We start from the raw sequence: 14,506 nt of genomic DNA on the forward strand, positions 1-14,506 counted from the left end.
TTTTTTTAAAAAGATGGTTATTGTCACAACGAGAGGTTTGATAGAAAGCTAACACATGAGAGAGAGACCAAGATTTCGAAGAAAACCAAATTAGATTAATTTAAAATTTACTCTTTTAAGGCAAGGAAATTAAACTAAATCTATCCTAATTTACGAAGCCCAACAATACATTTTGTTAAAAGATTCGATCTCTACCTTCTTTGAATACATTAAATTGCTTTCCTCACTCTCTAAATATCATACGATTCCACTAACCCGATTATAAAGGTTTAATTAATAAACTAACAATGAGTAGCTACACGTACGATCGTATAGCTGTAAAAATGAGTTAGGATAATCGTGCTGATTAGTTTTGTTTCGCCAAATGATGAGTTGTGACGAATTACGGGTCAGCTCGCCTCAACAAGTCTGTTACAACTAAAAATTCTTCAGCTTATTTATTATAACTAAAAATTAGTTAAGTCCGTCGGATTGATATCCATCCAAATAACGAGCCAACGCGTAACCCGTTGACCCGTTACCGCAGACCCATTTTATGGCTCTACATTATTTTATGGTCCAAGTTGTATCTAAAGTCTCCCAAGCAATCACCATTCCATATTTATATATGTATATATATATTCAGGATTATTATTTTTTGTTAACTCATCAAAACTCAAAACACTCCTCCGTAAATATTATCCTGAGAAGGAAGCCACCTGCCCACCACAAACCCTTATGTGGAAGCCATCAGAGGACACTACCCATGCACACTGCAAAATGGCAAACCCCTCAGCCTATGTGTCTACTCAAACTCCACCCTTCTCCTCTATTAAATCCCCCACTCCCACACTTCTCCCCATATACCACAAATCATGGCTCCAAAATTCTTGCTTCCGATGCTCTCCTTTCTTCTGCTCTCCAGCTTCAGTTTTGCTCTTCGAGGAAGCAGCTGGCAGCAGAATCAGTGCCAGATCGACAGAATCATTCCCCATGAGCCCACACAGCGCATCCAGTCTGAAGGAGGATACAGTGAGTTCTGGGATTTTAACAAGGATGAATTCCAGTGCGCTGGTGTCTCATTCCACCGCCATACAATCAAGTCCAGAGGCATGATGCAACCTGCTTATCACAATTCCCCTATTCTGACCTATGTTGTCCAAGGTTCGTTAAGCAAAAACTGGCTTATAGGAATAATAATATTATGTTGTATTTCTTGATGCATGCATGTTTGTTTTTTCAGGCCAGGGGTATTATGGGGTTATGATTTCGGGATGCCCCGAAACCTTTGAGTCCTCGCAGCAACCACTAGGAGGAGGAGGAGGAGGTGAGCATAGATTCCGGGACCGCCATCAAAGAATCGGGCATTTCAAGAAGGGAGACATTATCGCATTTCCTGCCGGGGCGCCGCACTGGTGTTACAACAATGCCGATGAAGATCTTGTGGTTGTTGTTTTGCAAGATAATGCCAATAATGCTAACCAGCTTGATCAGAACCCACGAGTATGCATACTTCCAAATATTTAAACTGTGAGTCAGAAGCTCTAATTGTGGATGTTGATTTATATATTTACATGCATGCAGTCGTTTTTCCTGGCGGGGAACCCTGGAAGTTCACAAGAGAAGCACCAGCGGTACGGAGAGGAGCATGGGGGAAGCAGACGCGGCCAACATGAGTTCGGCAACGTTTTCCAGGGTCTAGATGTGGAGATATTGGCAGAAGTATTCGGGGTTGATCAAGAGACAGCAAGAAAACTCCGAAGTGAGGATGATTCAAGAGGACCGATCATTAGAGTCGAAAAGGGTCTCCAAGTGATCAAGCCGCCATTCGCGGAAGAAGAATACGGCCGTGGGCAGGGACGAGATGAGCTATATAACGGCGGTGAAAATGGGCTCGAGGAGACTATCTGCACTGCAAAGCTCAGGGAGAATATCGACAATCCCGCACGCTCTGATATATACAACCCACGTGCTGGGAGATACTCCACCGTGAACAGCCTGACCCTCCCCATCCTCAGCTTCCTCCGGCTCAGCGCAGCCCGAGGAGTTCTTCACAAGGTAACTTCGTTATCTTAAAATTTGTATATATAAGCATTTTATCGAACCTCAAGATCATAATTTTCTTTGATATCAGAATGCAATCATGGCGCCACATTGGTACGTGAACGCGCATAACATCGTGTACATAACCCGTGGAGAGTTAAGAATGCAGATAGTGAACCACCGTGGACAAGCGGTGTTCGACGACCGACTCCGGGAGGGGCAGGTGGTGGTGGTGCCTCACAACTTCGCGGTGGTGAAACAGGCCGGAGAAGAAGGCGCTGAATGGGTATCATTCAACACGAACGAAAACGCCATGATCAACACACTGAGCGGCCGTACCTCGGCCTTACGAGGGATGCCGGTAGATGTAATCGCCAACGCGTATCAAATGTCCGAGGATGAGGCGGCGAAGCTGAAGCTTTCACGGCAGGAGACGTTCATTTTCAGCGGAAGCGGAAGGTCTTATAGAGGAGGAAGAGCTGCATCCGCATAGATTATATATATTAAGAAAAAAAAGCAAGAATGTTTGTAATAATGGTAGCTGGGGTCGGTCGTCTTCTATTTTATGTACTACGTACGAGGTGGCCACCGTGAAATAAGAGCTTTCTAGCTTTTTGCCTTTCGTTTTTTTTTTTTTGGAAATTTAACAATAATGCATTTGACGTATATATATGAATGATAAAACTTTTAAATACTTATTACTATTAAAATTACGAAGGTGATTGGGGTTACCGTACAGAAATATAGTATTTATTATCACAGTTCCCGCATCTAAAATTGCGGATTCATTTCAATTTTGATCCAAATATATATATTCTATCTTTATGTGATGAATTTTTTTATGTGTCACAAAAAATATTATTTTTTATATTATAAATATGAGTAAATGTTCATTAATAACATTAATAATTATTATTTCTTTTCCGAAGAGTTTCGAGGATTTTAAAAAATAAAAAAACCTTAAAATCCTCAACCGGAATTCAAAAAAATAGAAGATGTCTCTCTATCTCCGTTTCGAATTTATGTGAAGAAATGAGTTGTATTTGTGAAACGAATTTTTTATTTGAGTTATTTATAAAAAAATATATTATTTTTTATGTTAAAATTTTTTTTTACTGTGATGTGAATATGAGTAAGTTAATATGTGTAAGATTAATTCGTCGTAAAACACACTCTTCGAATTTTTACTGGTAATGGTCATCCCTAATGATTAATATAGAATATTAAGAATCTATATATGTATTTGGGTCCGTCAATAATATCAAAGTCTTCTCTGTAACCCCCCGGCCCCACAGACGGACGCTCCATGACGTAACTTATCGGACTCTCCAGCAAACTGCCGGAGAACTGAGCTTAAGCTGCGCATAACCGGCGAAATTTAGCGTCCGTGTTGAGTTTTCTCTGGAAACAACCATATAATTGATCTCTAAGGTAATTGCAAATGTTATCTTAATCAATTCAGTCCAAAATCTGAAAGTTGTGTTTTAACGGTGAGTTAACTCGTTTTGTCCTGTGAAATTGGTAAATGTGCAGCGACCTAGCTCCAGGTCCTTATTTGACTGTACCGGTTACTGATAATGGGCAGCGGAGTTCAGCTTACACCTCCAACAAAGTTACTATCAAGGTAGTAATTACTGACTTCTGTGTGATTAAATTGGGTATTTTGAGTATTAAATTTCTGCAATTAAAGTTTTGTGGATTTTGAGGTACAAATTTCCCTTGCACCAGAAACTTTGTTTTGTATTTCAAGTGGGGAATTTGGATAGACCCTTTTTAACGTTTTGTAAAGTCAAAATTTTCGATCTCAAAATCGACGTCTTAAACCCAAGAATATGGAATTCGCACAATCAGACTTGCCTTAACGTGTATTCGTTTTACATATGCATCCGACTTGTTTGATGATAAGTCTCCGTGACACTGTTAACAGTAAAGACACTTCGTTATCTTTAATTATGGTGTGTGTGTTATTTCATACTGATCGAAGGTGCTGTAAACGTTCACAATTTTCAGCAAATTAGAAGCTTGTTGAAGAACCGGGAAAGAAAAACGCCGGCGTGAAGGTTTTTTAAGCTGTTCTACTAGTTACGATAACATGGTAAATTTCTGAACTCTACAAACCGAATTCAGTAATTCGTGTTTTTTTTTTCTCCAAAAACTGATGTACATTACTTGTTATTTGGTGTTTGCTTCCTAGAGTCACTTGGAACCTTTTGGTCTTAACATTTTTACATTATATATGATGCATCAAAGTTTGGTTATTAGTTAATTTGCACCACTTTTTTCCTTTGATTTAACCGTATCTCATGGATATTTGATTTTGGGTATTTTCTTATGAAATTAATTGATGTCATCTTCTGATTTAGCTTCGGATTCATATTTGATTGTTTAGTGTAATGTGTTCAGTAAAAATAACGTATTCTGTGGACCAAATGCATGTAGGTCAAAAGTTACCTTTCTTATGCATTCCGCATTTTTGTTAATATGTCTGTAGAATCCATAACAGCTAAGAACTATTTCATTTTTATTAATGTTCTTATTCTGTTTGTCCAGATTGATGGATGGCGCTGAGTATGCTCAATTTTTTCAGAACATTTGAATCTTGCTGAAACATATGGGAAAAAGAGTGCAAAAAAGGTTTCTTAACATGTTCTAGCAGTCATTGTGCAATGCTAAGACAAGATGTTGTTCAGAAATTAATGTACCATTCTGGAATCATTTTGTCGATAGCAGCGACAAATATTGGTAAAACACTCATCTTTCTGCTAACTGAATCTAACAATCCATTTTTAAATTCTTTAGAAATGCTGTGTTTGTTGTCATTTGCTGCAGTGCAAAATTCAATTCAGAGCTCCTTACCCCAAGATTGTGTTCTTTAAATACGTTTGCCATTTTCATATAAATATGAAAAACACAGGTCAATCACCTAAATCTAAAGATAGGATATTGTAATCAATTCGGAAAAGACATGGGTAGTAAAATCCGCACCTGATCCTCTAATTTTTTATATTACATCGTCACCGTCGTCATCATCATCGTGATGTTTGCAGTTTTTCTCATATCTGTTGTCCAGTACTGCTTGTGATCGAGTTGTGCTTAACTATGACAGGAAGGCCTATTGAAAGATATTTTCCTGCCACATTTTATACAAGTCGGAAAGCTCTTGGTTTATATAATGACGCTAGTGAAGGGACTTACAAAGTAGATCTTGCTAAGAATTTGGGGAAGAGTTCCTCTCGTTCGGCACTCACAGGAGTGGGGGATGACAAAGATCATATCGAGAATGAGAAAATGAATCTGGCTAGTAGTTTAGCTTGTTTGGTTCAAGAATCTGACAATGTCCTTGAACAAAATTCCAAACCAAAAAAGACCCGATTGGAGGTGAAAAAATTCCTTGAGATGCGCATAAAGAAGAAGGTAAAAGAACAATACATGAATGGGAAATTTCATGACCTTCTTGCCAAAGTGATTGCAGATCCAAACACTCTCAAGGATGCTTATGATTGCATAAAGGTGACATCTAATGTGGATCTAGTTGTGGATAGTGGTAACTTGTCATTTGAATCCGTGGCAAAAGATCTAGTTCATGGAAAGTTTGATGTTGAGGCCAATACTTACTCAATCTCAACTAAAGGGGCTAAGATAAAGAAAGAGGAACTTGTTTTCTCAAAACTTTACTTAAGGGTTGTTCAAGAAGCCATCAGAGTAGTCTTGGAAGTTGTTTATCGGCCTGACTTTTCTAAGATTTCTCATGGTTATCGAAGTGGTAGGTGTCATTTGTCTGCTTTGAAATATATCAGCAAAGGCATACCTTGTCCTGACTGGTGGTTCACACTACACATTAGGAAAAAAGTTGATGATTCCATCCTCACCAAACTCATATCATCCATGGAGGAAAAAATTGAAGACCCTAGGCTATTCTCTATAATCAGAAGTATGTTTGATGCAAGGGTACTCAATATGGAGTTTGGGGATTTTCCTAAAGGACATGGTCTTCCGCAGGAGGGGGTGTTGTCCCCGATATTGATGAACATATATCTGGATCTTTTGGACCGTGAAATATTCAGGATGTCAATGCGATATGAAGCTTTTGATTCAACACATAGTGAAGAGCATGCATCTACAAAGCTGCGTCACTGGTTCAGGAGACAGATGAAATGCGATCATGTTCAACAAAAAATTGTTGTGGAAAACTCAGGTGTGCGGGTACATTGCTGTCGTTTCATGGATGAGATTTTTTTTGCCGTTTCAGGTCCCAAAGAAGTTGCTACTGCTTTCAAGTCTGAGATTGAAAAATACTTGAAGAATTCTCTTTACCTGGAAGTCGATAATCAAAATGATTTTTTAGCATCTTCTGATCCTCATGGTGTTAAGTTTCTTGGTACTTTGATAAGAAGGGATCTGAAAGAGACTTCTGCTGTACGAGTTGTTCACAAATTGAAAGAAAAAGTGAAGTTATTTTCAGAGCAGAAACGGGAGTGTTGGGATATGGGGACTATCAGGATTGGGAGGAAATGGCTAGCTCATGGACTGAAGAAAGTTAAAGAGTCAGAGATCAAGCAATTAGCTGACAGTACCTCGATTTTGAATCAAATCTCCTCACACCGTAAATCTGGTATGAAAACTGATCACTGGTACAAAGTATTGTTAAAAATATGGATGCAAGATGCAAATGCTGCAAATGCGGAGAATGAAGAAATTATCTTAGCTAAGCACATTGTTGAACCGGCTCTTCCCCAGGAACTAAGAGATTCTTATCATCAATTTCAAAAACGTGCCAAAGAGTATATATCTTTGGAAACAGCTTCAACACTTGCTCTATTATCTGGTTCCAGTTCTTCTCCGGATCGTGTTTTCATTTTAAAAACTCTTGCTCCAACTAACTTCATAAAGAAGCGTCTCTTTCGATACGGATTGACTAATAGAGAAGGATATGCTCGCACTTGTCATTTGCTAATAGTACTTGATCATGATCAAATCATCGATTGGTTTTCAGGGATAGTTCGACGTTGGCTAAGATGGTACAGAGAGTGTGACAACTATGATGAAGTGAAGCTCATGATTTCCAATCAAGTAAGATTGTCATGCATCCGAACACTGGCAGCGAAATATAGGATCCATGAGACCGAGATAGAGAAGAAGTTTGATTTATCACTAAGCAGAATTCCCTCGACTCAAGAGATTGAGCTCGAGGAAACGAACAACGAATTAGCATCACAAGAATCTACACTTGATGGTGCCGTAACATATGGAATAAACTATAGTGGTTTATGTTTGGTGTCTTTAGCCAGAATGGTGAGCCCATCACGACCTTGTAACTGTTTCGTCATCGGCTGCTCTACTGCGGTTTCACATATTTATAGACTTCATATCATGGAAAGACAAAAGTTTCCAGGATGGAAGACCGGTTTTTCGAGCTCTATCCATCCCGCTTTACATAGGAGGAAACTTGGATTGTGTAAACAACATTTAAAGGATTTGTTTCTTGGTGACATATCACTGCAAGCAATAGATTTTGGTGCTTGGAGATGATAAAGGCTAATGTGAGCAGATTTTTCTTTTGTTGTTTAGGGATAAGAGTTGGTAGTTTATTCTGTATCCAGTTTTTTTATATGATTTCTCTGTGTGTTTAATTAATATAAATCAACTAAATATCATTAATTTTTTTGCAAAATCTCTATTGAATATGACATGCAAGCTTATGTAGATATTGGATATGATTCATATGACATCAAATTCAACTACAAATATTACCGTCGTTGATTTTTTTAGAAGTTCAAGGGATTAACATTATGTTTAAAATATGAATCAGTGGAGTAGATGTATCGAAAACAAAGTAAAATTAATTTTTTTTCACCGCATAATAAATTTTATTTAAACCAAAATGAGAAGTATCGATTTAACTAAAATTTGAATTGTAGCTCGTTTTAAACTAAACTTTTGAAATTTTTTTTTTTTTAAAAAAACTAAACTTTTGAATTCGACTAGATTTCGATTTTCAATCATATCATTCGATCAACTCAAAGAAAAGCCACGATTTTTTTTAAAAAAGAATACAACGGCTAGACCAAAATTGTCCATCCCAAATACCAAGATGATCCTGATGGCTGCATTAAAGAAAAGAGTAAAGGAAGGACAGATCAGTCCGTGAAAACGACAGTTTCGAGGAAGAAAAGATAAAGGCAATGAAAATGGACAACTCAGGGGTCACGAGGCAACTGACACACCCACACACACATCGAATCAAACAACATACCTCGGAACCCGTAACACTCCTCCCTCGGATACCAGCACCACCTAGCTCTGCACGTTCAAGAATGTTGGTTGGTTTTTGTTGTAACTTAATGGAGCGGAGTAGTGCTCAGAAGGTAAAGTTTCGCCGTCGAATCCTTCGTCTTGTCTTTGCTCTTCTCTTCGGTGCTTTAGCTCTCACCGAAGCAAGAGTTGGACACCAAATGCCGGGGTTTCTCTACGCTAGAACTCGAGGAAGATGCACTCCCCAGTAGGACAAAATCTTGCTGTTAAATTTCTGGGTATTGATTTAATCGTGTATGTGATATTAAGTCCCGAGTTTTAACAGGTATTGGAGCAGCAGGAGGGAAACGTGGCCGAAAATGGTGCCTCAGACATCTACGATTTCGAATGTTTTCAGCTCGTTGGCGTACGAGCGATACAGGTACGACCTCACGCTGCTGGAAGCCGCTTCGAGAAACGACGACGGGGACAACGTTTTCGCGGCGCTGCTGAAGCAATCCACGGCGGCGCTACTAAATTCCTACGCCAGGAAAGGGTATCCCTACGCGGCCTGGGAAGTGAAGACTCTGCTGATCCAGGGATTGGTCTCGGAAGAAGCCGCCGCTCTTCAAGCTCAGAAGTTCATGCAAGCTAACGAGAATTGTGGTTGACTAGTTATTTGAACTTTGTGTTGATAGATAGCTGAAAATCAATGTATGTGAAAATTCTTCACACTTTAATGAACTACTTATCTTCAAGAATCAAGGGTTAGTTTCCATTGTGATTTTACGCTATTTTTTGTTTTGCGATGATGAGAATCAGTCTAGCACCATTTCAACAAGTTATTCTGTCGAGACTCGAGATTTATATATTTTGATAAAACGATGAATATAACAAAATAGACAGCAGAAGAAGAAGTCACTCTCAATCCGATCTACTATTTAAAACATCGTGCTTATAAATAGTTATTCAATCGGAGTAGTACTTTCGGTTGCCCTAATCCTCTATCACTTATCTTAGGTTCCCTAGAAGGCTTGCAATAATGAGAAATTATTCGGACTAAGAGGAGTGATATTAACATTAAATATTAACCTTTTTTTCCACGTGTCATATCTCGCCTCAAGATTTTAATTTATTTTTATTTTGAACAACAAGTTTCGTTAAATTAGGACTAACAAGTCTTGATTTTGGATCCAATCGGGAAAGAAATTTGAAGGTAACAACACAGTTACCTGGTGAACTAAAAGGTGTGCCGCTCTGTTGACCGATCTTACATGTTGAATTGAAAGAAAGCATCAGAATCCAGCAAAGATCGTATTTTAAGAGAAACAACTCTCTCCAGGCTCCTATCGTCATCAGGAATTGAACAATGATCCCACACCTAATACCAGCCATTTCTGCACCCTTAATAGAGCCAAGGTTCCTAATGCAACAAGCAACGGCACCTTGCCAACACGGCCCGACGCTGTATCTATTCCTCTCAAAATACATCAACTTGCAACAAAATCATGTGTATAGATGTAGTCTTTCTTTCTTTTTTATCCGTAAATCAAAATTATATCATACAATGAAAGTTGTACAAATACGCTAGACATACAATAGGGTCTCTCTGTTTGATTAGTTATCCCGACCCCGACCGAGCAGACAGGTCTTTTCCAGACATATCGATTCATCCTATTTGAGGATAGAATGGTATGAAAAGAATTTTTCAGCCTCAAGACATTACATAAGAAATGACCGTGTAACATTATATTATAGAGATTATAAAATTATGGTATAGCATTATATTGTGTGCATACATTGAATTGCATCAAACAAATGATGGATCAAAGATTGCGCTTGTGTCGTCTCTGTTCATAAAACGGAATAGTTATGGATAAAAACTACGTCTTTTATCAAGTTATTTAACTGTCTCAATGATTTTCTATTATTATTTTGATGTTTAAGATGAAGTTTTGGTTTGTTGTTTTCATTTCACTTATTCTTTTTTAAAAAAAAATTCTAAATTGATTTTGTGCCTTTATGATGTAGATTATCGCATATATTTTTGACAACGTAACTCAGGTTTTTCATTTTTTTTTGTTTTGTTATCAGCTAATTCACAATCTTAGTACAATAATTTGCATTTTCTTGGTTCAATTTTAGTTCTTTTTCGACTTAATGTTGACATGGCGTCGGAAGATTTGAAATTATATCGGAAAATATCAACGTGGGGATCGATATTCCTGACGTGTCTGATGTCATGTCAACACTTAGATAAAAAAAAATTAAAATTGAAAAAATACAAGTCAATGGACTAAAATTGTGATTCTTAATTCTTTGGAAAGATAAATTAAAGGGCTAAAACTTTCATGTCTATCATGTTTCTCAGAATCCGGCGAATCAAGAATTATAACCAAGAGAAGAGGTCAGACCGCTCCGAAAGTTTAGCCGCCAGCCCAATAACAAAAGGTAATAAGAAAGTCAAATAAGATCATTTTAATGTTAAAAACATTACATAACTTTTCTAAACGATCATGTTCTTATATCTATTGTTATATCATTTTTAAGATCATAACTACAACACTTTGATGCCGTTATAGGGCTAATCTTTTAGAACTTAATTTCACTGTCCCTTCAAGGGAAGTTTCTACCAATGATCCAGTGAAGATTAAACAACAAGCTTTAATGTGATACATAATGATTTCTCTAAGCTTTTATTACTTCAACTTGCATATTTTAAAATGTTTTACAAAATGATTAATCATTTTTTAGAGGAATTATTTTGAGTTTCTTCCACATAATTTTAGACATAAATTTGAATATTTAATTTCTCGGTGCTCGATTTATTTTGTGAATATTTCAAAAAAAGCTATTGTAGCTCTTTTAATCATAAAATTTTTTAAAGTACTTATTCGGCTCTCTAAACATGTTTAGGATCCTATCAATCCTCCCACGTGAACTAAAAATTCTTGATGTGCTTAAACAATCACACAGCTTGACTGATAACTTCTTTAAGGACGTATAATTCGAAACAGAAAACCTAGCTTGATCCTAAAAGAAAAGGAAATATCTAACAACAGCAAATGCTTAAAAATCATAAAAATGCTGGCAATCCAGTAATTATGTCTTCTGCGTTGTTGAACAATTCAAGCCAAAAATCCGTGCCACCATCCATGCTCAAATCCCCACCAAACAAATTCTCCTCCAAATCATTACTCGAATCATTCACAGAAAAGTCGACTTCCGACCAGAAGCTCTCGTCCATTTCCAGGAAGTTCTTGTCGGAAGTGTAATCTTGGCCAGATTCTGCAGCGGTGTACGTGGTGGTCAGCGACGAGGTATCGCTGGATGAATGTGCCGGGGAATTCGGCGCTGAATCGCTGTCCGACTTGGGATCGAATTCGGACATGGGGATATTGTCGGGTTCGGGCTCGGGCAGGGAATTTCTAGCGACCCTTTTCTTCAAGTGGGTATGCCAAACATTTTTTATTTCGTTGTCTGTGCGGCCCGGTAATTTTGCTGCCATTACTGACCATCTACAGAGTCGAGATATGGTAACATGCATGTTAGATTCCAAGATCACCATTGTATATTCAAGTACAAATTTCTCCATATTATTACGTTAGATATATAATTTTAACCAAATCAAGAATATTTTAATAAAATACTGCATGTGAACGGAAAAAAGATCAACTCTTCCCAGTGGAAAAGAATTAAATTAAAGCTAATGTGAAAAGGCAGACTCTTACTTGTTCCCCAATTCTTGATGCAATCTAATGATCGTTTCCTCTTCTTCCCTTGTGAAATTCCCTCTCTTAATATCGGGACGCAAGTAATTCATCCACCGAAGCCGGCAGCTCTTCCCACACCTCAAAATCCCTGCAGCTCAACAAACAGTTCCACGAATTCAGACTCCATTTTACAACAAAAAACCGATAATCTTAATATATTTACTCAGTCAGAGACTGGCAAGTACCGGCTCGTTTGGGAAGGGTCCGCCAGTTGCCATGGCCGTGCCGATTGATGAAATCGACGAGAATGAAGTCTTCTTCTGCTGTCCACGGGCCCTTCTTCAAGCCCATTTTCTCACAGCATGGAGCCCGACCCATTTTGATCAAGATTCAACTTTTATATATATAGACTACTTATTATCTTTTGGGATGAGTTTGAAGTTGAAGCACAGTCTGCAAATTATTGAAAAAATTAGAGAGCAATGGTGGTTTATATATATGTTTGAATATCGAAACAGTGTGGATATTGAATCAATATGACGATGAAAAATTCGAAATTTCATGCGGCCCTGAATTTCCAGGAAAATGAAGTAGTAGTGATATATATTACCAAGTGGTCAAAGATGCACGTGAACATTTTTTACGTCCGTATTTTTTTTATTAAAAGTATTTTATATCCAATTATTATTATTATTATTATTATTATTATATATAGACAATGTAGTTAGGATTCTAACGACAAGATTTCTCAAATTTATTTTTATAAATTTAAATTAGATAAAAAAAAATAACATCCTCATTTATTTAAATATAAGAACAACCATTTATTTTTTTTTATCGGTAGATTAATTATCAATTTGAGATTTTTAATATTTGATGCCACTAGAAAATTAACGTGTCTTGACTGCGTAGTTCGTTTTTATTTTTTATCAGACACAGCAAATATAAGGATTTAAAATATTTTTTTGTTCTTTGGATTAAGAAAATATGTCGGCACGAGTTTAGTCATTTTGTAAGAGAGTTGACAACCGACTACTTAACAAAGTATCTCTATAACTTTTAGATCGTCAAATAAAAAAAGAAGCTTTTAATATAAAATTTTAAATGCATATTTGAATGTTAAATAAGGATATATATATATATACATATATATATATATATATATATATATATATTATTGTGATTTAATTATTTAAGTTACTACTATATTCTTAATTTCCTAAAATTAAAATTTTCAGGACTAATATTATGATGAAGAAATTTCAATTTCATAATATTTGAAATTTTGAAGGGTTTCTTTGAATGTATCAATCAATTTACTTTATTTGGTGTCGTGTTAGTATTTATTGACGTCTTATAGAAATTTCTGGTGATAAAACTAAAATAGTAAAAAAAATACAAATTAATGTACTACAAAAGAATGTACTAAAAAAACACAAAAATAATAAGGTTGACCACATTAAATGTGAAAAAACCAAAAACGGTGATAAATATCTATTTTTTTAAATAAAATTTAAGTAAAACAATATAAATTTATTCTAAGCATCAAATATTTAAAAATATAAAAATCTAAACAAAAAAAAAAGCTAAATATGTGAAATAAACTTTTTTCTGGAACCCTTCTTTTATTTGCGATTGAAGGATCCCATTTGACTAACTCCACATGATTTATAATTTTGAGACTCTTATTATATATGTATGATAACTTGAAAATTTATATAATTTCTCTTAAATTATTTATTCTTATGTAAAGTTGAAGCTTAATCATGACATTTTATCATACTTTTTAGAACTTTTGACTACGTTCAATTTTTTATATATAAAATAAATAACCAAAAAAAAATAATTTATCAACAAAAATAATTAAAGGACAATTTACTACAATTCTCAGTAGTATCATGGACAGGTGCACGTGGACAAGGACAGTTGGCACTGGGCAGCCAAAATAGAGTCTGTATCGAAGAATTCAATTGTCTTGATTTTGAAAAGTAGCGTGTGCTGATGTTGAACTATTCAGTATTCTTGCAATTTCAACCTTAATTAATATCTTTTTTTTTATAAAACTAAGGACATAAAAAAGTCAAATAACGTCTCTCGTTAAATTAAATTCATATATATTTATCTATTTGTTTTTTGTGATAAGCAAATTTTTCTCCATTTTTGCCCAATTTTTTTTAACCAAACTTCAGGGACATAGTCAGAATTTTTTTCTATCCTGGTCTGAAATACATACTATAATCATATCATTGTTGTCCTAAAAATGAAAAGCAAGTCATTCAACACAAATTTCTGGTATTTATATTATTACAATTGAATTATAAATTTTAAAATATAACAGATGAGAAAATTAAATTATTGTTGTCTGATAGATAAGCCAAAATTTTCAAGGCCAACTTGGATTCAACAGGGAAATATCTTTTTCTGTTTTCTTTTTTTTTTTAAAGTAGAGAATGTATAACTAAATTTTCTGGCTTCTGAAAAATGTTTAGACATTCACTTTGGGAGAATTATGTATTGACTTCGCAAATTTAATATAATAA

General features: G+C 35.9%; 4 protein-coding genes across 8 annotated transcripts; 3 read left to right on the forward strand and 1 right to left on the reverse strand.

Moving 5' to 3' along the window:
- Positions 1–830: 830 nt before the first annotated feature.
- On the forward strand, positions 831–2,634 carry LOC140840207 (11S globulin seed storage protein 1-like). Its single transcript, XM_073207415.1, has 4 exons — positions 831–1,143; positions 1,223–1,482; positions 1,564–2,037; positions 2,114–2,634. Exons 1-4 carry the CDS (start codon positions 855–857, stop codon positions 2,513–2,515), a joined length of 1,425 nt encoding a protein of 474 aa, XP_073063516.1. The 5' UTR covers positions 831–854; the 3' UTR covers positions 2,516–2,634.
- A 639-nt stretch (positions 2,635–3,273) lies between these two features.
- Positions 3,274–7,671, forward strand: LOC140840206 (nuclear intron maturase 4, mitochondrial). 5 transcript variants are annotated; one of them, XM_073207412.1, is made up of 5 exons: positions 3,274–3,453; positions 3,556–3,646; positions 4,007–4,117; positions 4,573–4,764; positions 5,129–7,671. In XM_073207412.1, the coding sequence occupies exons 4-5, from the start codon at positions 4,689–4,691 to the stop codon at positions 7,549–7,551; spliced, it is 2,499 nt and encodes an 832-aa protein (XP_073063513.1). In that variant the 5' UTR covers positions 3,274–3,453; positions 3,556–3,646; positions 4,007–4,117; positions 4,573–4,688; the 3' UTR covers positions 7,552–7,671. The 5 variants fall into 5 exon arrangements, with proteins under 5 accessions (XP_073063513.1, XP_073063510.1, XP_073063514.1 ...); XM_073207409.1 differs by having other exon boundaries at positions 4,033–4,117; XM_073207413.1 differs by having other exon boundaries at positions 3,564–3,646; positions 4,033–4,117.
- Positions 7,672–8,215: 544 nt separating this feature from the next.
- On the forward strand, positions 8,216–9,049 carry LOC140838077 (uncharacterized). Its single transcript, XM_073204165.1, has 2 exons — positions 8,216–8,521; positions 8,600–9,049. Exons 1-2 carry the CDS (start codon positions 8,337–8,339, stop codon positions 8,922–8,924), a joined length of 510 nt encoding a protein of 169 aa, XP_073060266.1. The 5' UTR covers positions 8,216–8,336; the 3' UTR covers positions 8,925–9,049.
- A 2,082-nt stretch (positions 9,050–11,131) lies between these two features.
- LOC140838078 (transcription factor MYB30-like) lies at positions 11,132–12,436 on the reverse strand. The gene is made up of 3 exons (XM_073204166.1): positions 12,212–12,436; positions 11,985–12,114; positions 11,132–11,771 (listed from the first exon to the last, which is right to left on the reverse strand). The coding sequence occupies exons 1-3, from the start codon at positions 12,342–12,344 to the stop codon at positions 11,330–11,332; spliced, it is 705 nt and encodes a 234-aa protein (XP_073060267.1). The 5' UTR covers positions 12,345–12,436; the 3' UTR covers positions 11,132–11,329.
- Between the last annotated feature and the right edge of the window lie 2,070 nt (positions 12,437–14,506).

Source organism: Primulina eburnea, chromosome 8, assembly GCF_022965805.1.
Source record: "Primulina eburnea isolate SZY01 chromosome 8, ASM2296580v1, whole genome shotgun sequence".
Lineage (NCBI taxonomy): Eukaryota > Viridiplantae > Streptophyta > Magnoliopsida > Lamiales > Gesneriaceae > Primulina > Primulina eburnea.